Source organism: Pleurodeles waltl, chromosome 11 (assembly GCF_031143425.1).
Source record: "Pleurodeles waltl isolate 20211129_DDA chromosome 11, aPleWal1.hap1.20221129, whole genome shotgun sequence".
Classification (NCBI taxonomy): Eukaryota; Metazoa; Chordata; class Amphibia; order Caudata; family Salamandridae; genus Pleurodeles; species Pleurodeles waltl.
Genome location: NC_090450.1, coordinates 822,530,398 through 822,555,996, shown reverse-complemented (window position 1 = coordinate 822,555,996; position 25,599 = coordinate 822,530,398). Strand labels below are relative to the sequence as shown.

Sequence of the window (25,599 nt, the reverse complement as noted above, 5' to 3'; positions counted from 1 at the left end):
CTAAATGAAAACTGCGAAAGCCACGTTCCCTTTCCTTCAGCATACGTTCCCGGAAGGTGAATGAGGCCATCGATGTGGATGTCCTTCCTGCTTTTGACATTTTAGGTAAAGTACTAACCTGATGACCTATTGTGTAAAGCACATGTTCACTTGGTGCTGCAGATAACAGAAGTGTATTGTAAGCTGGTATGACAAGCATTGTAGACTGACCAGGGCTGACCTGATCCAAGCTATTAAATCACGGGACGGGGATAGAATTCCTAAGCTCAGGGCATCCTATAAGGTGGCTCAGGTGCATACAAGGAAAGTCTGGGAGGACAACAGATGGCATGTTCTTAAAGCTGCCTGTAAGGCACATGAGCATGTTAGATTATGGGATCTTGTGTGCATAGGGGGATGTGATGCTAAATGCCAATCAAAATTTGACAATATGATTGCCCCCGAGGTGTGGGTGGAACATTTTAAATCTCTTTACTCTGTACCCCATATGGCTGGTTCATGTGAGCTCAACATAAGGTGTGTCCCACTCGGCCGTAGAGATATGTTCAATTTGATGGAGACCATAAGTTCTATTGTGGCTAGTAACTCTCCCTGCCCTGATGGTATCCCAGGTGATTTATTCAAGTATGACAAGGAAGTCTGGGCTATTTACATGTTAGAACTAGCCAATTGCATTGCAAAAGGGTTGCCCATTCCCCATCCTTGGAAACGTGCGGAGGTGGTACCAATCTATACGAAGGAGGCAAGGGATTCTCCTACCAAATACAGGCCTATAAGTCTGAAGGATGCAGCAGAGAAAGTCTCTAGTAGGGCGTTATTGGGAAGATTCTAGAGTGGATAGAGGACCAGAATATTTTATCCCCTTATCAAGCCGACTTTAGGCCGAAGACAAGTACAACTGACCAAGTGTTTAGATTTGTGTTATTATATTGGACGTCTGTGGTAGTAGGTAAAGGCAGTCTGTATGTTGCATTTATCGACCTAAAATCGGCTTTTGCTTCGGTCCCAGTAGATCAACTCTGGTCTGTCTTAGTGGATATGGGTTGCCTGGTGACATTTTGTTCGTTCTTATCTGCCTGCATGAGAATAATCAAGCAGTTATCCGGTGCAAGAATCAAGGACAAGTTACCAAACCCATTACAATAGACAAAGGTGTCCTTGCCCTTACTCTCTTTTCTCTGTTTTTGAATGAAGTTGTACATTTTATCTCTATCCCCTTGGCAGATGCCCCCCACTTGAGAACCACAAGATTGCAACTCTACTATATGCAGACGATACCTTATTGGACCTTATTGGTATCTAAGAACCCAGCTGGTCTTCAAAGGCTAGATTTGAAGAATTTTGTGGAATACAGGGATTGATTATTAATACTAACAAGACTAAGGCCCTCATTACAACCCTGGCGGTCTAAGACCGCCAGGGCTGTTTCGTCGGAAGCACCGCCAACAGGCTGGCGGTGCTTCCCAGGGAATTACGACCGCGGCGGAAGCACCGCGGTCGCACCGCCGGGACCCCGCCACTTTGGTCCTGGCGGTTGTAACCCTTCAGGGGATTACGAGTCCCCTTCCCGCCAGCCTTTTCATGGCGGTATGAACCGCCATGAAAAGGCTGGCAGAAAGGGGAGTCGCGGGCCCCCTGCCACGGCCCCATGGAGCTTTTCACTGTCTGCATAGCATTTGGAGCTGGCTCCGTGTTGCGGCCGACATCCCCGCTGGGCCGACGGGCGGAAATGAGGTTTCCGCCCTCCGGCCCAGCGGGGATGTTGTGATGGCCACCGCGGAAGTGCGGCCGCATTGGCGGCCGCGTGGCAGTTACAAAGTTGTAATGAGGGCCTAAATGTTTGAATATCAACCCACACAAGGCATTCAGGGGGAGGCTGACCTTGGGGGGCGAGACTATAGAAATAGTGAACCCCTTTGATTATCTAGGTATTAGGTTGGCAGATAATACGGTTTGGCAACATCACATGAACAAAACGGGCAACAAGTTAACAAGTTAAGACAAGTAGAGGGTGTAATATTGCGGGACCACAGAGCTGCCACTTTTAAGCCTGTGGCAGCGCCCATACTTCATTATTGTTATTAGCTCTGCCCTAATTTCCGTCAGTTCATGATGGTCCTATGCTTATCTTAGGTTCTTCTTGGAATACTGTGATGATTTTGTTTGCATTGCACACCAAATGCTGAAAAAGAATTGTTACAAAAAAAGGAAAGATATAGCTGAATTGGAAATGCGGTGGGCATAGGAAGGAGATGGTCAAGAGTAAACCAAATGCTGGCAAAAAGAACTAGAAATATCACTCTTAAGGAGCTGGTGAGGGCTGGCAAAAGAGGCTCTTGATATCTTAGAAGCTGAAACATAGCACTAGAAAAATCCATGAGACGCCAGGGAGGTAGGAGACTCTGCAGTACATTTTGGAACCTATGAGGTTTGAGGGGGAGAAACAATTTTTCCTCATATTGATGGATCACAATGTTACATTAACTCCTGCATCTGAAAATTGTGCATAATGTATTGGTTGAGCAGCTTGCTGTGCAAGCCTACACTAAAGGGAATCACCTCTCCCATTATAAGTAATTTTAACCAAGTGAGAGTTGGTGGTACGGTAAATAATTCATTTTTGATCATGTGTACTTTGTTTTCAAGTGCTACCCAATTTAGTTTCTCTGACTTTAGTAGAATGTTGCAAGCAATAATTCCCTAAGTTTATATAGGTCAGATTTCTCACTCATTAAAATTAGAAAAAATAGTATATTGATAAATAATGGTTTATTTCCATCCTTTGTTCAGGCCAGGTTACCACTGGTGTAAAACCAGACCCAAGGGTCTACGTCTCCTTAATTGAGGCTTGTGGTGGCCCTGGCGACTTCACTCCTTGCTTCACAGAACTGCAAAGAAACTTTGTGAAACGTTGCCCGCCAAAGCTCAAGAGCCTGATTCGCCTGGTGAAGCAGTGGTACAAGACGGTAAGCTAATGAGTCTATACAAAATAGGAATAATAGTACAGTAGATGTGTATATGCATGTTGTTGTGGTAGCTCTCTGGAAAAACGGCTTCTAGGAAAATGCCTAGTGGCAAAGTCACTGCTACACCCACCACGTCGGTGACCTGCACACCATGTTTTCCCTTGCTGTTGGACTCCCCCACTCCTTCCACGTACCTTTTTCTACATCACGCTTGCCCTGGTCCTCTCCTGTTCGACATGGAAGAACAGCAGACACCAAGATGGGAGTGAGGGTGGGCTGCACAGTGTGTCTGGTTGTCACGTTAGCACCAATGTGGCAATCCAGATCTATCTGAAGCACTGTCAAATCTCATCACCTCCCTGAATCCCCAGGATAACAAAAGTACTGTAAAGGTCTGCAAAAAACCATAGGAAAGGGGACTGGGCCAAGAGAGAGAAACAGATACACTTGACATCTTCAGTCTGCCTGTTTACTCCTGGGCTTATCCTGCTCTGCAGGTGCACAGCTGTCTAAAACAAAAGATCATTTGTTTAGTAATCAACATCAAAATTCAAAGTCACTGTTACTAATATGACATATGATTAACCATGTGACAATCTATGTATTTCCAACTCTAAGTAGTTGGTTGAAACTTTAACTTTCTAGATGTAAAATACAAATGAAACCTCCATAAGAGATGCAGGGAACTTCCAGAACTACACTTCTCTTTTCTATATTGATAACTATCTTCAGCGATGCATAATTTGAGAATGTGCTCTGGATGGTTCTTAATGTAACATGTTCATTTGCTACAACAGAAAAAATACACATTAGTGTCATACATTTTTTCTTGGCAACAAGCAATCACTCTACCACTGTTAATATGTTAATACCATAAGTCAGTCAATAAATAATTAAAGCAAATATGTAGAGGATTCTTTAATTGCCGAAGGAAGTGGGACCACGGGCAACACCAGCAGGGTGTTAATACTGGCACCTTCTCCACTGGTGGCAGAGATGATGAGGCTTGTTTCCCACATATCAAGAAATGCATCTACTGCAGAAATACTTGTGCAACTGTAGAAAATCTCTCTGTCAGCACAGTTTTCCTTAAAAATATTTCCATTTTGGACTCTGGACAACTGTTAATTTGACCCCCAAAGTAGTTTTCTCCTGCAAATCAGGTCATAGACTGATTGTCCCTCTACTTAAACATGGAATAAAATGTTAAAATGTCACAGTCTAATATTAGAAGCAAAAAAAGTTATTTTCCACTTATATCTGGTACAAAACCAGGGACATGCGTGCAAGAAAAGCATTCCAACCTAGCACTGGATGTCAGAAGTAAACATAAATATACTTTTACTTTACAAATGCCAGAAATAAGTACCACTCACACCTCTTCCCCCTGGAAGGGAGAAGGATTTGCTGACCAAAATATTCCCAGTAACCGCTATCTGTTATTGTGGTCTCTTGACATTTGCCTGCTTGGAATGTTGGGATCTTACTGACAGAAAAGCCATTCCCCACCTGAGTGAGAGTGGATGTGATCAAGAGGGGTGTGATTTTATTTTCATCCTATGGTAGCTGAGGTCAGCTGGCTTAGGAGGGGTTTTGACAGAGAGCAAGAGGATGCTCAGTGAGGCTTATGTCTACTATTTTGGATTATTGAAGCACACAGAAAGCTGGAGTATTGTTTTGAAACAAAGTGCTTTGGAGAGAGAGGAACTGAGTAATAATACTCTAAAATAAACAGAGAGGGTAAATAAACTCCAGCTAGTTTTTTTTTTATAGAATTTCGCATTTCTGAACCATAAAACCTGTGCTCTCATGATAGCTAGCTACCGATAGGTAAAAAGACTACTTCCTATATGCTGGAATAATTCCAGAGATAGGCTGAGGATGGGGTGCCTCCTCCCTTATGTTGAATCCCTGAAACTGGAAAGTTGCTCGGAGGTACCAAAGTATTTAAAATAATCCCAATTCATGTTTTATTAACTCCTGACTTCTACCTCAGATTTATTTACCTTTTGTGTTGCCGTTACCATTATGTTTTGCTCAATTCAATATAAACTGGAATTAGAACTTGCTTTATGCCTAACTGTAATGTTGTTTTCATGTTGCTGTTCAAGTACGCTTGCAATGTCTCAGAGGAAGATGTTTATGCCTGTGCCAAGGTACCTAGGGTAAGTTAGGGACTCCTCAGGAACACCTGGTTACTCATTAGGAATTAGATTGTTTTGAGTTTTTGGAAGCTCATACCCCGCTCACAGCAAGACTACAGACTCTCTTTTCTACAGTTAGTCTCCTGGGATTATCAAAATTAAAATGCTCAGCCGCTTATCCTTCCCTCATTGCATGATGATTCTAATTAATGGACAGTAGACACCATAGCTATATGGAAATGTTTGGCCTTCAAGAGTGTGCTCAGAGACTAACTCAGACAGTTGGGGTAGGGGGGTATTTTCAGTTTGGTTGATGGGCAACCAAACCGTCTAGCAGGCAGAGCCCAAGCTGGTTGCCAGCCTGCTTCCCACATTGCTATTTTTCTGACAGGACAGTGGGGAATTTCCCTGAAAGAGCTCAAGCCGACATTATGGGCATTTGCTCAAGCCGACATTATGGGAATTTGTTGACACATTTATTTAGCAGTGTTAGCATTTAAAATACACATGCTTATGAATTCTGGTACAAGGGACAACATCAGTTGTGGTGGTCAATATAGACCAAGAGGGCTGAAATGAACATAGGCAGTGGCTGGCAGGGTAGTGAGGAAGATGTGTACTTAGGTCCTTACTTGGTGTATTTCCTAGTTCGGAAAGTGTTCTTTTTTAAGTGTTGCTGGTGGCTTGTTGGTGAGTGAGCTATTGTGGGAAGACATTCCAGTGCGGAGGAACAAGTAGATAGTTGGAGCAAAAGCGAGACTAATCTGGAGCGATTTTTGTTGGATTCTGTGAGCAGGCACAGGTTGGGATCTTTTCCACAGAAATATTTTCGGTGTGACACAAGATAAATTGTACCCAGAGAAAGGCTTAAAATTTCACTTAGAGAGACTTACCTATGCCAGAGTCTTTGCAGAAGACCATTCACTTATTTGAGCTGGCTTTAGGCCCATAACAGAAGTTATGAAGAGATTCTACTGCCACCTAGAACTTTACTCTCCCCTTAATCTATTACATTATCTAAAGAGGATTCAACGCATTATGATTATGTGCTTACTGAGAAGCATACTTGGTCACAAGTATCTGTAACAGTGTCACCTATATGTGGCAGAGGCACTGTTTAAAATAAATCCATATTTCAAATTGCCTCTTTGGGCACGAATAAGGTATTCCTCATATGTGAACTTCACAGCAGATAGTACCTCCTCAAATCGTTCCTCATTCTAGCCCTCATACCTTGAGATGAGGCCACCTTGTCAAAGCACCATGTTGTACCAGCATAACATTCTGAACTCTTCCCTGCTCTTCTTTCCTACCTCCCCTCCGGCTCCTGTCCTAAAGGGGAAGCATAATAATTAGGAGCACACACCACAACAACCAGTCTTTGTGAGTGTACATTTTGCTCCTGGCAAGTATGATTTGGGCTGACACATTGTGGCTCAAGACTCCGAACCTGTCCTTCAAAAAGGTTAATTTCAAGATGGATACTCTACAAAGGAGTAGCCTTGCCAGGGACATTTGTGATGGCCGTAGACCTTGGGAATGCATAACTGCGCAGCCACGCTCATCCATCTCAACAGAGGCTCCTGAGTTTCTGTGTGCTGGAAGTCCATTGGCATTTCCAGAGTGGCTTTTTAGCCTCATGACATCTCTAAGTATGTTTACCAAGGTTCTGTTGCCAGTTTTAGCATTCCTTTGCAACTAAGGAATTCTTCTTTGCTGCTACCTGGATGATTCTCTTTTCCACACTCTACCAGTACAGATAGTAGTCAGAGACATAGGAACAGTTGGTCGGGCTCTGGACAAATTGATTTTTCTGATCAACTATCCAAGCTCATACATGACACACTCTTTGGACCTGCAATCCATTATGGTCAACTTCAGAACTCAACTGAAGCAAGATCATATAGACCTATGGATTTAGCAGAGGTGTCGTATTCAGAAGGACATGGCTCTAGAAAAGGATTAATTCCAGGTTGAGGAGGGAAAATCAGTTTGTTCACTTATACTCATTCTACTCTATCCTGTCATTTCAAACACAGACTTTTGATTTATTTTACCAGATCTCCTACAGCTTTATGATGCATTGAGAGCCCAAGCACCTAGATCCACTGGTGTTTTGCGACATTGGGTCTGTTGAACCACAATTTTGAGGCCCAGGTGCAAGTGGGGAACTCTCTCTAGGACTGGGTTCAGTAGGGACTTCTCTCTACCACCTTCCCAGATTTTCCTCACTCTGTCCTGGATCATTAATGGCCAGATCCACCTATCTGCCTATTTTGACGTATTGATGTTGAGGATGGACCCATGCTGTAAGCCCAGGCTATCTCATTCTTTTGCCACGAAGCAGATGATATTCCTTCCCTCTTTTTAGACCCCTGTTCAGAGGAGGAAGATGATAAAAGTTAACACAACAGAGGTACATCATCAGGGCCATCTACCTTGTTGTATATTTGGTAGATTAAATCAACCAAGTCCTTTGCATGAGTCAACTGGCCCTCCTTTACTGTGGTTGGTGCAAGACAGATCCACTGGGTGGAAGCTGGTGGGACACCCATCTTGGACCACTCTGCTGCTTACATAACTCCATCCAACTTCGATGCTTAATACTGGTTGGAAGTGAGAAGAAGAGTTTTCTAGGCTTGTGGGGCATTGAATCCAAAGTGGTTGTTCTTTTCTTTCAGGGTTTGTAGAAAAGGTGTGCCACCATGGTATAACCACAATAAAAGGAGTGGGATGAGGAAGGGCATGAGGAGATAATGGAGATGCTAGTTTCCGGTAATCTCTGTTACTCTGATAACTCTTCCTTGTCCCAGTACTTATAATCCTACCCCTCCATTCCTTAGGATTACTCTGATCCCAAATATATTCAAGTGGTTGTAGGGCTGTGTTTCATATCACACCATCCAAGGGAATAATAAGGGCCTAAAGCAGAGCAGTAGAGAAAAGCTGGTATCTGAGGAATGTGTCCACACAGTAGGCACTGGGTTAAGTAAGGGATATTGGAGTAATGAAGCTTAAAGGGATCTGGCTGGTTTGTGCACACTGGCTCTAGGTAAGAACTAATGAGGACACTGGCTGTACCACTATACTTATGCATATTTTTCCTTCCATCAGTATCTTAAAACCAAATACAAGGGCTATTCCCTGCCACACAAGTATGCCCTGGAGCTTCTAACTATCTACGCCTGGGAACAAGGCAGCAAAGCTGAGGACTTCCGCACTGAACAGGGCTTTTGTACCCTTATGAAACTGCTCTGTCAGTATCAGAAACTCTGCGTGTATTGGACGACGTATTATGACTTTGAGAACCCGATCGTGGGGAACTACGTCAGGGAGCAACTGAGGAAGCCCAGGTCAGACCCTCACAACCACAGTTTTCACTCTTGATTTATACATTCTCATGTCTCATTCTCTTTTAACCATCTTTCTCTGGGTAATGTGTCAGTCTTCGTCTGTCTTTTTCCTGTGTTGCCTTCCTAATTGTCTGTATTTAATTCAGTCTGTATACTTCTCTCTGCATTTATTGCTCTTTTTCTACGTTTACCAATGCATATTTCTCTAAACATGTTCCCATCTTCTTGTGTTTCTCGAGCTAACCCTGTCACCTATAGTGTTCTGTACCTTTCTACCTTCATGTATATCTATTTTTTCTAATTTTTTTATGTCTCAATATTTAGCCTCACTATTTGTCTCTTGTACTTTCTTTGTTTATCTCGCTAGAGACAAGACTCTATTTCTCCCTGTCTACATATGTGGTTATTTCTGTAATGTTGTGTACCTTTCAATTTCCTCTCCTTATAAAGTTTACTAAGTTCCCAGCATTCTCTGTCTCTCCCATCTGTCTCGACAGCCAGCCTCTCTCTCACTCTATGTTCATCTCTAGTTCACTGTCTGTGGGCCTCCTTTCTATACCAGTCTTCAACTGTGTTGTTATTTCCCTATGTCTTGTCTCTGTCAGTATCTGTTTATGCTCTGTTTGGTGTCTCTGCACATTTGCCAGTTTCTATTATAGCGTTAGAACCGGCCATGGCAGGCTCTACTGCCCATTAAAGGCCCGCTCCCGCATTAAAGGCCTGAGCGGAAGGCGAGGGCCTTTAACAAGGGAGCGGGACTTTAAATGCCAGTATAGCCCAGCTACGAAGGGCTATAAGGCTATTACAGGGCAGAATGTTCCAATAAATAAAACATAGTCCTCACGGAGCCCGAGGAGACTGAAATCCACTCGGGCTCCAGGAGGCCTTTGTTTACAGCTCTTGCTGTGAACAAAGAACATTGGAATGTTGACGCTCTGGGCTTTTACCGCCAAGTAAAAGTCCAGAGCACTCCATTGTCTCCAATGGAGGTCGCAACATTCCACTGTTCTAATTAAATTTATCGTAGTCAATATTTAGTACCGAACAGCCCTGAATTCATATTTATTTCGATGTTACCAGTTTCAGATTTTTTGACGAGAGTTCTTAATTCTTAAAGGAAGTTTCAAGTTGCCATATGGTTATTGATTTCTAGCCAGTGGTTGGTGCCCCCACAATGCGGTTGAGCATAAACAAGAGTTTTCTACTCATTGCCGCCCCTATGGGGGAGAGACCCAGTCAGTGTTAGGTGACACAAGTTCAGCTGATGGGAATTGGTGTTAAAGTGCTTTCTGAGGAGGTTTCACCAGGTTCCCCAGCCTGGTGTAAATACGTAATTAGTTAGTGTGCATAGAGATCTTGAGCATAAATGTGGATGGTTGCCTCTTGGAACTGGGTGATATCTTCATGCAGGGGAAGCCACGACATGACCTTCATACTATGCACTGATATTCTAATAAACATGCAACACAGTAACATACTAAGCAGTACGTGTGTTATCTGTACCTGGAGTACAGAGGTTAGGAAAACAAGCACCTTCATTCCATTACTAGATGCTCACACATAGTAAAAGTCAAAACTCAGGTGTCTCCCAAGAGTGAACTCTCACACAAAGTCTGGTTCTGTTGGTGCACATCGGTGTTGTAGACCCTCTGTTGCCAGGAAGGGAGTGAGTGGTGTCCAGAGTGGCTGGGGTGATTAAGCACAGGCTGTGAGGACTGTGGCTATGTGAAGACTGGAAAGGAGAGGGGGTAGACTTAAACTTAAAGGAGATGGCTAAGCGCTTGTCTATTGGCAGTGTCAATGACTGCATATTTAGTGATTTTATGCATAATGACTCTCTGTCAGTAACTTCAACTCCCTGTCCCCACACTGCCCGTTTACTTCTACCTCCCCTACATTGCCAGTTTTATTTTCCAGATCTGCCTGAAAATGTTTAAAACTAGGGCCCATATTTATACTTTTTTAGTGCTGCATTTGCGGCACTTTTTAACGCAAAAGTGGCACAAACTTACAAAATACAATTGTATTTTGTAAGTTTGCGCCGCTTTTGCGTCAACAAATGACGCAAATGCGGCGCTAAAAAAGTATAAATATGGGCCTAGGTGTGATAACTTCATAAAATAAAGGTTTGAAATGAGTAGCAAGCCATGTTTCTGTAATAAACAGTAAACCAAGGTGTAAAATTTCAAACAGGTCACATATCACCTGCAAATGAGCTAACACTGAGCACACATTATATAACATAACATTTAAACTAAATTGAGCATAAGTAGTGCCTACATTAGTTCATAATAAACCTTGTTGGGGTAAAATATAATGATATCATCCACAAGAGATGCACAGACATTCAACAGTGGGTAGTGGCGTGACACTGTGATGTCATGCTGTCACCTGATTTGTGAAGCAATCAAGATTTATCAGGCTACCCCATTTCTGATAGCACGCATAACTACATAGGACGACCTGATCTGGGCTAAATCAAATAGTATGAGACTTTTCTCTATCTTTCATCTATCAGAAGCAAAGACCAGCTGTACATGCAGACCAGATCCACTGGCCCATTGCAAATTCTCAGATGCTATTTTGGCATAGGTATTTCAGGAGGTACGGGGTACCCAGTTCTTACACTGTTTTGGTACATTTGTGCCTAGATAGGGCCAGAAAAAAACCATTAGCAGATTGGGTAGATGGTTTTGTCACATACACAGTACCCATTCTCATTTTGCAATGGCTTTAACATCATCTTCGATTATTCCATAGGCAATAGTAGGAAGAAAATTAAATATTCTGACTGTACGAGAGATCTTCTTGCTCATTCAACTTTTTTCAAACAGGAGTGATGAAATAGGTCCCTGAATAACTCCCACTCATAGTTTTCCCAGTGTCTTGGCCTTCAGAACTGGACAGATCTGAACATCTCATATGTCTTTTCTGTGATACAGTTAGTTGAGTAAAGTCTAGGAACTTCTTTGTGAGCTCCCCTTTCAGTTTCATTGGGCCACTAATATGAGTTACTAGCCCCATCAAAGGCTTCTGGCACTGTACCTATCTGATGTTTTCCACCAGAAGTCTTCAGCTGCTGAAGGCAGAAAAAATGTCCTAGTAAAACTCCAGGCATTTGGGGAGAATTGGTAAGAGACTTGTGTGTGGTATTCCTGAAATCATTTCTCAGGAAACCCTCAACTGGTGGTCCTGTGGTACTCCCTGCCCCTCCTCCCCTCACTGAGTTACTGTTGCCACCGTAATGAGTAAATTCAGGAGTCATGTATTGTGGGAGGGAGTTTGAATACAGGGCTGTTTGACTGCCACCTTGTATTGTAAAAGGGTCCCTACGTTGGTGATGATGTAACATACCATTAGGGTTGTTTTAGGACTGCAATAGCCTAGACTCTCCATGTTGCACGGATAGATTGCCACAGCATGGACGGGCAGGACTGTCCTTCCTAAATATTTACTGTCCTTGTCCTGCTCTTTAACCTCTACTTGCCCCCCCCCGGACAATCTTATTGAATCCTGGGGAGAGAAGGTTGTATCCTATGTAGATAACATGAATTTGATGTTGACATTTCGAGAACACTCAGAAGCGGCCTTTGTCAAGTTTAAAGACTGCCTAAAAGGCACAGTCAAATGGATGGATTCAAACTTTTCAAAGTTGAATACCGATAAAAAGGAAGATGTTTTCTGCAACCAGAAGGTCCTCCCCCCGACTAATCTTTGGTGGCTTGCCGAATTGAATCCACCACTGGAACCAGCCTCTTCGGGCAGAAATTTGGGGATCCAGTTTGACTCTGTGCTCTTTTTAACCTCCCAGATCAGAGAGATCTCTTCAATCTGCTTCCTGAAGCTCAGATCATTACATCTATTTTCAGCTGAGATCTGAAAAACTGCTATCTACTCTTTAGTGACATCATGTTTGGATTTCACAAACAGCCTTTATTTGGGTCTCCCCTCCTTTGTGCTCCACAAGTTACACATCATACAGAATGCAGCTGTGAGGCTGATCTGACTGGTCCCTTTCCACCGTGATATCTCACCATATCTCAAGCATCTACATTGGCTTTGGGTGGCAAAAAGATTAAAGTTCAAGGCTCTGACCTTGGCATGCAGAGCCCTTACAGGCAAGGGCCCTCGATACTTGGGAAATAGACTGGCAGTACCCACAGGCGAGATCACTGAGATCTAACAACATCTGACTTATGCGCATTCCCAGGTTTGTCAAAGTCTGTGAGGGTGGCAGATCTTTCTCAGTATTGACTGCTAAACTTTGGAACACCCTTCTACCACATGACCTAGTCGGAGCACTGTTTCGGGAAAGAACCAAAAACCTGTCTCTTCGACCAAATCTAGATTTATTTGGCTGGTTTTACTCTTAGTCGCTTTGCTTTGAGCACAAGGATGCTTCTCCTGTAGCAGCTGTGCGCTGTCTAAATGTTGATGATTGATTGACTGACTGACTGTTATGGAACCGAGAATGAGAACAAAACTCAGTTTCCACAGATATAATTGCTGGTTCTTGTGTCACCGGAGAACAAGATGAGTTTGTGCTATAGGGACAAACACCCTCACAAGGCTTTGGATGTTATGCCACTCTGTCATATTCGCCATTTTCTATCCTGTGTTTATTTTTCATTAAAACAAATCAAATCTGAGTCCACCGGAGGCCACCCATGATTTTGTAATGAGGGCTGAAAACTGAACCTAGATTTTGCTGGTTAGGAGCTGCACCCAAATTGTACCTCATCTGTAATCGAGAGTGACTACTGACCCATCATAAGAAACTCTGGGTTAATGATTGTTGTTGGCTGCTGAATTCTAGTGCCAATGGCTTGTCTGTTTTATCTTTAAGCTTAGAGGAAAGACCTTTCTCTTGTGTAATCTATTCAGAGGTGCGGGTATAAGACCAAGAACCAGTATGCACATTCCATAATCTCTACAGAGGTCACCAGGCATGTCTTTACAAAGCAGCAGATCTCCAGATGACCTTCGTCATCCTGTGGATGTGACAAACAACAAGTAAATAATTCTGAGGGTTCTGCCTGCTACACCAAAGGTGTATCTGAGGTGGGGAACGTGTGTTGGCTTCCTACCATCACAGTTTCTGTATGCCACAGTACCTCAACTCCCCTCACACTTTATATTTTGTTCTGAGTGTTAGCTAACAACCAGATGGCCACTGCTAAGAAGATTGTCAGGAATCAATCATGACAGCTAATACACAAAACATGTGACCAGTTGATATTGGCTGCTATGCCTGCCTCTTCCCTGCTTTGCAACTTCCTGCTCTGATTGGGAAGGTCTTCGAAATATGATGGCAACTCACTTTCGAGTTGACCCAGGCTTCCCGTCAGTGAATCAGCAGATGGATAAATATGTGGTCAACCCTGCCGGTATTTGTACTTTGTCTAGATTTCACAAACAAACTCTGGTTCTATCAGCTGGGAAACCACTGCGAGAACCAGAATTCTTGTGGATTCTTATTTTCCTTAAGACAAAATGTAGGACTATAGAATACCCCTGATTTATGTGCCCTGAGCAATGGAGAGCAACACTACTGAAATGAAGTGGGGCAAGTGTCTGAGCGGTAAGATCCTGGAGCTAGGCACAGCAGACTGTCCTAGAAGCGCACATCTTTCCAGTATCTCAGGATACTGGATAGTGCTTCTGAAGCTTTGTTTCTAGCTCGTATGGCTCCAGAGATATTAAGACTAGAAGTCATGGTTGGATCATATTCACATATCTTAGTTCCAGTCATAAATGGAGGAGTCTGTGGGTCTAAGGGTGTACCATCATCCAGAACACATAACCATGACCGCCAGTTCCAAGATGAAGGCCTGTGAATGTTGGTAATTGGAGTACCCTTTCCTTGCTAGTGCCATCCCAGCACCTACTCCTCTGTGCGAAAGTGAAGCCACTAAGCTCCTCAAGTGGTCTTAGCCTTGAAATGTGCTCATTCAACTGGACTGCCATCTACCGGTAGCACTTGTCTTTCAATTAATTAGCCACCCAGGCATTGTGTGAACTGTTTTTGGTAACCGTAATTTAACCTTTACAACTTGGATGTGACCTTATTCTAGTTTGGATTGTCGATTTTTGTTCTTGCATATTTGGGGGAAGTTGCTGAAATTAAGCCATGTGTGCTCAAACTTATAGGTTTGTTCAGACTCACTCTGAAGGAAAATGTACCAGTAAAGCTGACACACAGTTGCATCCCATTTGACACCTCTGTTCCACTGATTAGCTGGAGTAAACAACCACTATTGTAAACAAGCATTTGCAATGCAACGAGTCTTGCACTGGCACGAGTTAGAGCTATTAGCATTGTAAACTCCTAATTGGACTGTTCTTGCTACACAAATAGAAAGAAAAGAAACGAGTGTGATTGCTTTATGTAAAACGCAGCACGATCGCGCTGAAATTGAAAACAAAAAAACCAAGCGATTGCGCTATGTAAAACCCAGCCCAATCGCACTGCATGGAAAATAAAAAGATATTGTAGTGCAGAAACCAGGCTGAAAACATTTAGCCTTGTAAGTTTTCAGCAGTTGGTCGGTGCATTCGAGGAGGGCTAAACACCAAAAAAGGCATGACATATGCATGCCTTTCACTAATGAAAGCTAGCGGATTTTAAAAGGAAAGCCTACGAACCAATGAAAGTGACAGGCATGACATGGGCGTGGTTAAAAGCTCAAAGACAGATTACAACAGGGACGGAGCACTTGTGCACTCGACTCTAAAAACAGAACTCATCAAAACCATCTTACATTCCCATTTTATGCTAATCATAGGGACTGTATTATTTACCTGCTCTAGCTTTTTGAAGACATAGTCAAAGACTTACATTTTTCAAAGATATAGCTCTGACTGGACATTGATTTTGATTAGTGTAATTAATTGTTTCATGCAGTATTTTAGTTCCGTATGCTAAATGTCAGGGCGTAAGCCTACTGCTCAGGGCAGTCAAGTGCTTAAACAGGAGTACCTCTATTTTCTAACTGAAGCTCAACAGTACCTGAGGCTTGAAACACCAGTAGTAAACGATGCTACTCGCCACGAATACTGCTTAGTAGCTACTCACAGTCACAAGACCCAGAGAAAGGTCCAACAAAGACTACCCTCTGCATGAAACTTCCCCAGTGGTTCTTGTTAATAACACATTGCAGCAGAACATTTTACACTAGATGTTTACCTATATCTTTGTACAGTGTTGTGACGCCAATATCCCAATTTTATGTTTTTCAGAAATAACACAATTCATAATCTTCCTCTAGTTCCTTGTCCGTGATTAGTCTAACATCCTATCTGTTTCTGTCTGAGTGTCTGTCTCTATTTTCGGACTATATTTCAGTCTTAGCATAAACCTCCATCCCCGTGTCTTGAACTCTGTGCCTATGTATGAGCCTTAAGGGATTATTTAGAGTTTTGCAGATGCGCTATCAGCGCTAGTTAGAATGTTTAGCCAGGTGTACAGTCTAAATAAATAGAGGGGATGTGACATCTACCTTTCTTTGCAGGTCTTTCTCAACTGCTAAACTCTAAATAACACTTCCAATCTGCCTTAATCACTCTCTTGGTTACCTGGACATTGTCTATCATATTGCTTTTATCTGTACTTAACACTGTCCCTCTATCAATCTGTCTCAACCTCTGTTATAATTGTACCTAATATAATCGGAAATAGAGGCTTTCCAGTCACTTACACAGAAACTATGTGTTTTTGCCTCTATTAGGCCTGTGATCCTGGACCCGGCAGACCCCACCTTCGCTGTGGGGCAAGAGACGCGCTGGGATCTGGTGGCCGCGGAGGCAGCAGAGTGTCTGCGGTCAGCGTGCAGCAAGAACGGCCTAGGACCAATCCAGCCTTGGAATGTGCCAGTAAGTCTCCTCCAATCCAGCTCCCTGATCTCTCACGCTGGGTGGAAAGCCAGTGTCCTTCAAGAAGGGAAATGAAGAGATATTGTGTGACTGCCTGCACAGTATCACACAGTCGGTTCTTCTATACATCCCCAAAGGGCATTTCTCTACTTGTCTGCATGTGATCCGCAACTCTACTAGCCAGTGCTGATTAATTATCCACCATAAGGAAACACACACAGGCATTGCTTCATATGTTTTATTTATTCCCATTCTTTTTTAAGCTTCAATGCCACCAGCTGTTAGAGCATTTTAGAAGAGAAGCGGTGCACGGTGAAATACAGCCCAGTACAAGCAAGTAAAATACAGTTTCACAAAAAAGTAAACATGTGCATTACAATTCAGGACGAATAATTTATTGGGACATACACTAAACACCACTAAAGTGACCTGAGAGAAGATGTTTATTTTCTCTCTCTCTCTTTTTTTTCTCACGCACAACACACACCTTTTTGATTGTATGATTTCTATTATCAACTTCAAAGTGGTGATATTTTTGTACACATTATTCAGGATGCAATATTTTTGTCAAACGGTATTCTGTCCATGATAGTTTGGAACCACAGCATTTTATTCACAAAGTTAGTCCAGAACAGCTCACCTGGCACCTTCCCTCTTCAGTGTGCTCCTTCTCCTTTGTGGTAGATGGGCATCACACACCTGTGCACCTTCCGGAGTGAGGAGCCAGCTTATAACAGGGGCAAAGCTAAGGAATGACTATTTTCCTGTTATTGCCCACTCCCTGGTGTATTCTGGCTTCTGACAGCGCATGAGGCTACAATATCTCAGTGTGCCAAGCAGGCTCTTTTAGATGACGTGGTGCTCTGCAGATATAGGCTGCTGAAAGCCAATCCAGTTTCCACATTTCTCCAAGACCAGAATGTAAAGCACACATCACCACCCCCATTTTCAGTGTTGAAAGTACACGTCATGCAGTTTCCACATTATTATCCTATATAGGAAAGAAGGTAGCCAGTGGCTCATTGCTCTATATAAGGGGCAACGTTGAAACATTCTGGGATCTTTGTACTTTAACCGAATGACCTTTATGTAAGCACAAACTGTCTTGCCCATTTTCCAAATTCAAAATGACCACAATGCATCTCAAACCTTCAAGACATGGTCTAGAAAAAGAGAGAGAGAGAGAGACAGACAGAGAAAGAGAGGGGAGAGAGAGAGATTTGGAAGGGGCTGAACTTTGTGGTCAGCTGCTCCCACGCTTACTGTCAACAGGTAGCCACGTGCAGCAGATTAAGGACGCATCTACACATGCTCATCAGAAGCAGCCAACCTCTGCGGCTGTCACTCATAGTAGCCTGAGAGCACAGGCATGCCAGCAGATTATTTTGCACCAGTGATGCTAGTGAGCACTACCCCAACAGGTTGGAGAGAGGAGATGATTGGGGCATGTTTGGGCCAAGCCCAGACCATTCTACACTACTTCCAGCCTCTACCGTTTCCCACCTACTGCCACGTTTTGCCCATAGCCTAGCTGGCTGGACTGTCCATGGACTCAATTACTTAGCAGTAGAAAGGTCTGTCTTTACCTTTCCTTGCAAACTGTATAAATATTAACACTTGCGTGAAGAGCAAGCTGGACTATGCAGCCGATTAGTTGTGGGTCTCCTGCATAAGTCTTCCTCCTCCACCGGTCATAACTTTAAACCTTTACACCAGAGCATTGCTCACTCTCCACAGTCACTTCCCTATCTCACTCCATTGGCATCAAACAGGATACTTTCTACTAAACTCAGGACCCAACACCAACATTACAACAGTATTTACAACTATTCATGGAAAATTGCACACCTATCTCTCCCAGGCAAGCACACTTAGCGCTTAGACACATACACAAAGCATTGCAAACTAAAAACCTTAATAGCACTGAAACTATGCTGTGGATCTCTCAGATTTTCCACAGAATTGCTCAGTCTCTTTCTGTAGTATGTCTTTCTGAGTCTTAGGTGAGCCTTTCATGTATCCCCATAGTTTAACAAACACCTGTAGAACAAACTTCCTGCATAAACACCTCTTTTCATCTGCCCATTTATGTGAATATGTAGAATGTATAAATATACTCCAGCATTTTTTACTCTCTGCTCTATTGGGCTCATTTAGAGTGGAGAAGAAACAGGGCATCTGACAAATTTCAGCATATACCCTTTGTGTCCAACTTTTATGTCCCCGGGACCAGTGCTTAATTTGTACACAAAAACATAATTGCAGGTGACTAAATGTTTTATTAAGAGGCAACTGTCTAATTTTACCACTGGTGTCTCCCACTGGCAAAACTTGTGCTGCCCACTTGCACCAGTGACACCCCTCAAAGTGGGGTTGAGAGTGAGGGCACTTTCCTAAAGAGGGATTCTGGGATGCACCCAGATAATATTTTCTAAACATGGTTTAAAATAGGAAAACGGCTCCTTATGGTAGAAGATGACAGACACAATTAAGGTGTAGTGGGCCAGCCTTTGGGTGCTGCTGCACCTTCAGCACTAATGACAGCTAACCCACTAGTTCCCTGCCTTAGATCACCTAGCACTGGAATTGCAAGGGATGTACCTGATCAGCGTGTTAGGAGCGTCTGTGCTGTTATTGTCCATACCATAGTTTCTCACAGTGTTTCAGGGAAGATGACATTTATCCCACATAGATTATTATACAAAACATGGCCTGACAGATTCATTTTAAAAGTCACAGTGAGAATCGTTACATGACCAGATGCAACTTAACAGAGACAGTCCTGCTGCTGGCAGCTTTGGTGCACTTCAGTCACCTTAGCTAGCCTGCTCCTTTTATTTCAGCCTTTAGACTACATGTATGAAAAACACTGACTTAAATAAGTAGAGCAGGGTGGCAAAGGCCAAAGGAACTAGCAGGAACTGCAGCAGCAGCACTGCCTCTGCGAACTCTCATATTTATGCAGCGCCCCTTCTTTTATGCTTTAAATACAGTGCTAAATGAGTCACAATCCCCTCACCAAAGTTCTGGACCCTCTTAGAACACGAATGTTGCAAAAATCGCAGTCAGTCCCTTTTAACCTCTCTACTTTGCCTGCTAGCTCTCAGTCCACCCTCTTCTATCTCCCTATCCACCTGGCACCGGCGAGCTCTATCGCTCCCTCCTTTTCTCTGGCTGATGTCTAAGCTCCCTTGGCATCCTTTTCTTGGCCTCACTCACTTCTCCGTTTGCGCACATCCTAACTTGGGGAAATTAGCTATTTGTTTATTATCTGAGTTGTAAAATTCTGAATCGCATGGTATTTTCATACTCAATAAATAATGCAACAGGCAGTATCAGTATTTACCATGTGCGCATTTAGCAGTCAGAATTGCATACCGGTTAGGATCAAGTCGTTGCCATATAGGCAATAGTAGTCAAAAGCTACCCTTGTGAAACAGGTACAGCATGAGGTGCAGCTTTGCAAGCCTATCTCGCAAAACACATGCATTGTGGGCAACAGTGTAGGGCTTGGGGTGCAAATTTAGCTTGTGGCACAATGTGGCTTCACATGAGATAACTTAAGCCAGTCGTGGCTTTCTGTCCACTAGCACATTCCTGGTTATGATTTTTAAATGCATGTGTGTAATGGTACAAAGACATTACAAGTCAGAGAATTATGTAAATTTATGTTACATAAAAAGCTAGACCTACTTGAAGGTGTAATATATAACATAGGACCATAGGCAGGTTTCTGGGGCCATGCAATAACTCTGAACAATGCCAGGCCCCAATGTTTAAATCAGAAAAGTAAACAATGACCCCTTTCAATTATGCTGAGAGTGGCATCAAATGTATTTCAATTATGATTTTTAACACACACTTTTGAAGTCTCAGTCATCTTTAGGGCTGACCAACAGCATTTTTAAAGATAAGCCAGGGCTACAAACAAAGAAAGTTGTTCAGTCCAGTTTATGATTATTTAACTCTAAGATATAAAATACATACAGTTATCAAAAGTCTAGAGAAAGAGGCAGCAACAGGCCCAGGTGGAAAATTTCATTCCGCTCGTGGAGTTGGTGGAATTTGACAACTCTGCGTTATTCTTGTAACATGGAGCTCTGGCCAAATTCCGCCAGTGACTGCATGGCTGAATTTCTTCTCCTGCGAGGCTCCATAACGATGAGCTGGAGAGCACGAGCAAGATTTGGTGCCCTTCAGCACACTTTCTGGTCGCTAGGAGGACTTATGGTGAGAATTTCTATTGCAGGTGGTTGCAAGCAGTCACAGGACAAAACAGAGGTCCTCATGTTTGGGAACAAGCTCTCCCTCTGACTGACACATGGTGGTCCACTGCCCTCGGACCAGCCTTGCACAGAACCTCAGAATTATCCTGGACACCCAACTGATCATGACAACAGATCAATGCCATCTCCTTTGCCTGCTTCAAAATGCTCTGCAAGATATTCCGATGGAACCCCATCTCAACCAGGAAGACAGTCACCGAGGCCCTCATCTCCAGCCAACTCAACTGCGGCAATGCACTCTACCCCAGGAGCACAAAACAGCCCCTGAATCCATCCAGAAAGCAGCAGCAAGACTCACCCTCGACCTCCTCGGAAGAACCAGCATCACTCCTCACCTCAGAGCTCTCCACTGGCTCCCCGTCCAGCAAAAATGCCTCTTCAAGCTCCTCATGCACACCTACAAACCCCTCCAGAACTACTAGCCCGCCTACATCAATAACCGCCTTACATTCAACCGACCAACCAGAGAACTCTGCTTTGGGGGACGCTCCTTCTCCCACCTCTCAGTCAAGTCCTGGAATGACCTCCCCCTACATCAGTGCACCTCCTCTTCTCAGCAGGACTTTAGGAAGAAGCTCAGGACTTAGCTCTTTGACCAACATTGCCATTCGGTCGAAGCTCGTAGAAACCCCCGCAGATGACAATCTACAAGACCCACTGATTGATTGACTGACAAGTGTGGTCGCGGACACAGTCAGAGGGCTGCTTCTCAAGCAGATTTTCTATTCGAGCAGCAGCAAAACGCTCTTGCATGGCCATGCACTCTTGCACACTGCATGGTCCAATTTGCTCTGATTTACCAGGAAAGAAAAGCAGTACCAGCCCTAAATTGCAGCACGAGCAGCATGATGTGCATATTTCCGCCCGAACTCCACGGAATCTCACAGACTTTTAATGTAACTGCAGAATTCCCTTAGTCAATAAGAGGTCCTCACTGCATCAAAGACTCAAACACCATGCAGCAGAACCTGTGTTCACCATCACTTCATGCCAGCCCAGCTCCTAGTTCCAGGAAAGCCACACAGTTGGAGGCCTGTTGTCTGCTGGCCTTGCTTTTCTCCTTCTTTCATGAGGGAAGAGAGGAGCCCTGCAAGACTACATACAGCAAAGTGTAACAAACCCTGCCTGGAAATGTAATGGGGTATTTATTATGCCTCTACAAGATTCTAGTTCATTTAAAAGTTCATCACATACACTTGCACTTCAGACTGCATTTTGCAAACTAAAACACTTTGAAGTGTGATGCATATTCTAATGAATTTCAATTTCCCAATTCTAGTGGAGCAACAAGAAGTAAACAGGGCTCATGGGATCCTTGGTTTGCTTCTGTTCCTTTGAGTTCTCTGAAGCTAGAGGTCAGATAGGCACTACCAGATCAGTAGGGCCACATGAGTAGTGGCTGCTACAACTCCTGTGACGCTCTAATCACATCCAAAATGTATATCTCTGGTGGCAGAGACTCAGCCCGCTTTGAGGTTGGAAACACCTTTATGGCAGGCCAGCCGCTGCAGAATCACCAGCTCAGAAAACCCATCCACTTTAGGGTTGAGTTTCTAAATTCCAAAAAGTGAATATCACCTAAAGCAGAACTAATATTCAAGTGCTAGATGTGAAGTCCAGTAATATTTCAAAACCTGGCTTACAGATAGTTTGCAGCTGCTTTTTTGAACAAAGGTAGGTTTTATGAGTCTACAGCATCATTAGGCAGCAGGTGCCACATATGAGCGTATAGGACCTGCAGGTGCTGGTCAACCATTGTGTCACTCGGATCTTTGAGTACCTCCATCTGAGCACTCTTGCTGGTTTTAAATTATACCCACGAGGCAGCAACGTAACCAATGCAGATCTTTTGGAATAGGAGTTGAGCAAGCTAAAAATGGAGCACCTACCAACATTCTAGTCGCTTAGGTCTGAAGTTCCTGTACTCTTGCTATAATGATTTTTGAAGCTCACAAAAAAAGAGCGAGTTACAATAATTGATGAAAAGATACTGCAGCATACAAATAATTTGTAAATAGAAACTGCATTTTTGTCTATTGATTTGTTTGCTCATCCAGTAAGAAGAGTAAAACAAAATACATAGAGTGTTAGCTTTCTGGGCCATATTAATACCAGCATCACCAACCAACATCTGTCTATATGAAGGTTTTCATTTTGATTGAAAGTGCTGTGAATCAACCACGTAAACCTGCTTTTGCTTGTTTAGTGCACCGAAGCTGAGAGCATCCATGCCCTGGATCTCCGTGCATTGCAGTAAGGAAAAAATGTGCAATACCCCCCAGGTGATAGGAGGAATTCCTAGTGCATTTGGGGCATGGTTTTAAACATCCCAAAATCAAACCCAGTGCTGACCAGTCCGAAAAGCGACCCTTGTGGGAGAAAGTACTATCAGTGGAAATTCTCAACCCTCACAGAGATGAAGTTTCAGCGTGGCAAGTAGATCTCCAAGTCCAGCAAAGTCCACTCCATCCCCCCATGCTGTAAATGAGGCCCAAATCGACACCACTCACAGCCCTGCCTCTTCATCTTATCTTCATGTAATTACACTATTGCACTTGTACAACATTTGTATTAGGATGTCCTTCCAATTAGGGAGACCACAAGATTTTTCACGAGAGATTATTTAATGATTAGGTCTGATCATGTTATGAGGAACACCCCGAGATGATTTATAAAGGATTATCCCGTGGGGCGCACAGCAATCCTTTCAATGCATGATTTCCAAATCAGGTAAACACACATTATTTTCATAGAGGACTCTCTAATGATGGATTTCAATGACTCTTCACAGAAGATTCCTTAGAGAGGCACACCCTATGACTAATCATGTAGCAATCTTTATTGAGTAGCACTCCCATGTAACGTTCTTTTATAGATTATGCATATTCTGTTATAGATTATGGTTGCGATGAACTCTCTTATTTGTCATGTTTATTTAGGAAAATCTGTTGAATGCACATTCCATTGGTGGACTACGAGATTTTTTTAATCTAACTTTTGCTTAATGTCATGATTATGTCTCTTTTTCCTGAATTCCCTCTCTTTCCTCTTGCAGCCTCAAACACCAATACAAATATCAGTGAGAAATATTTCCGGGTCACTCCTAACCATGTGTGTAAATCCATGGGTCACTGTCTCACAGATCAAAGAAGAAATCCAGCGAGAATGGAGAATTTCCATTTATGACCAACGTCTCTGCGTTCAAGGACTGGAACCTGGTCGTGGACTACTTCAGGATGGCTGTACACTGGCAGATTACAATGTGTTCTCCAACACCACAGTTAATCTTCTCACAACTGCCTCTCAAGAGATAAACCTCTTTGTGAGAAACACAGATGGCAGAACCTACACTTTTCAGATCCAGACACATATCACCGTAGGTGACCTAAAGAAGAAAATTCAAGAGCGACTTAATGTCCCAGCACCCCAGCAGCGCTTGACGTACAGTGACCGTGAGCTGGAGGATCACAACCCCCTGAAGTATTACAATATCAAAAACGAATCCACCATCTTCCTGTTACTGAGACTACGGGGTGGGAGGGAAATGTGACATGGTCTGACAGCAGAGCTGGGAGGACCACGAGCTTATGAATATATCTAGAAAAAAAGAGCCTACCTGTAACAAATAGCTCTATGAAATTCTCTATAAACGAATGCATCTATTTGCCTTATTACATCTTAGGTGTGACAACATGATCCACCTGTAATACGATATTAAAATCATTCCTAGAAATATGTATTACAATAAACTTCAATGTTTTCAGTTCTTATGCGCATTATCCCTGATTTAGGTCTTTCTGTAAAAAATCTAAAAATCTTTAAAGAATATGATTAAAAAAATCAAAACCAAGAATGAGGAAGTAAATAAAAAGAAAATGGGACGGAAACAAGACCAGAAGAAAGAGAAAAAGGACAACTATTGTTTCTTCATGGGACAAGTGACATCAGCATAGTAAGGATAAGAGAGTGGACAGAGGTGGGACCTTGAGTAGAAACTTGAGGGAGGTACTTGGTAATGGTGACTTCCATTTCCTGGTGTGACTTCAGAATGCCAACTGCCAGAATAGAGCATGAAACGCAGCGCTCTGCAAAGACTTCTACATAAACATTTGATTGAATACAACCGTTTAGATACCTTTGGGCTAAACTTTCTTTGACAATTCACAGTAGTTAGCTACGAATATATATTTATGATCCTCTGTTTATGTACTGCACTCGTGGAATTAAGTATAAGAGGGAAGGAATTTATCTGCATTTATCAGTTATTGACTCTGGCAAATCCAGTCTGCTTGACGATAAACGTTTTAAAATATTAAAAGAACTTGCGCATTTGTGTGTTTATTGCCGCAGTAGAGTTTCTACATTTATTCTACAAGTATTGAAATGGATGAGGGGCAGATGTGACTATGTATGTATAGACAGCCTCTCCCTGTCCTTGCAGGGTGCTGAGTCACAGTTGTTGTAATACTTGGGGGGGGGGGTTGTTAATACCAGTTCCCACCCCCCAAGTTGCCATTTTCTCAGATGGTTAGTACTGCCATCATTCAATTTGTTTAACATTAGAACGCGCCACCCTATTATCCCTTCATGAGCCCCAGATTATTCATTAACACCAAAGCTATTGTCAAGGTGGAGCAGTGCACCAGCAGTAGGTGTTATCCATCAAGATTCCACCCCTCAACAAATGTGTAAACTATGCCACCAGAGCACTGTTCACTCTCCTCAGACAATCTCCTTCCTGACTTTGAAGAACAAGAGACAAACGGAACTTTCCTTCCTTTCCTCCTTCCTTCCAGGATCTAAGTTTAGTTCACCAAATATATATACCAATACCTCAAGCCTTTTGGGCCATAGAGACGAAGATTGGCCAACCACATTAGATGTGCTAAGCTGCTCCCATCAGAATTACCCAGAAGAGCTCCCACAGATCTCAGACTTGCCAGAGCGTGAGAGTCCCTCTCAAAGAATCGAAGTAATG

At 43.1% G+C, this 25,599-nt stretch overlaps 1 protein-coding gene across 1 annotated transcript; it reads left to right on the top strand.

The window, feature by feature from the left end:
- Positions 1-4: 4 nt before the first annotated feature.
- Positions 5-24,200, top strand: LOC138265151 (2'-5'-oligoadenylate synthase-like protein). Its single transcript, XM_069212698.1, has 5 exons — positions 5-56; positions 2,791-2,966; positions 8,225-8,463; positions 16,191-16,335; positions 23,677-24,200. Exons 1-5 carry the CDS (start codon positions 5-7, stop codon positions 24,169-24,171), a joined length of 1,107 nt encoding a protein of 368 aa, XP_069068799.1. The 3' UTR covers positions 24,172-24,200.
- The last annotated feature ends 1,399 nt before the right edge of the window (positions 24,201-25,599 follow it).

Bases quoted from the DNA above. Each gene is read 5' to 3' on its own strand.
- LOC138265151 (XM_069212698.1), top strand. From the start codon at position 5: ATGAAAACTGCGAAAGCCACGTTCCCTTTCCTTCAGCATACGTTCCCG. The intron at 57-2,790 runs GTGAATGAGGCC...TCCTTTGTTCAG, and splicing joins TCAGCATACGTTCCCGGAAG to GCCAGGTTACCACTGGTGTA. The intron at 16,336-23,676 runs GTAAGTCTCCTC...TTCCTCTTGCAG, and splicing joins TCCAGCCTTGGAATGTGCCA to CCTCAAACACCAATACAAAT.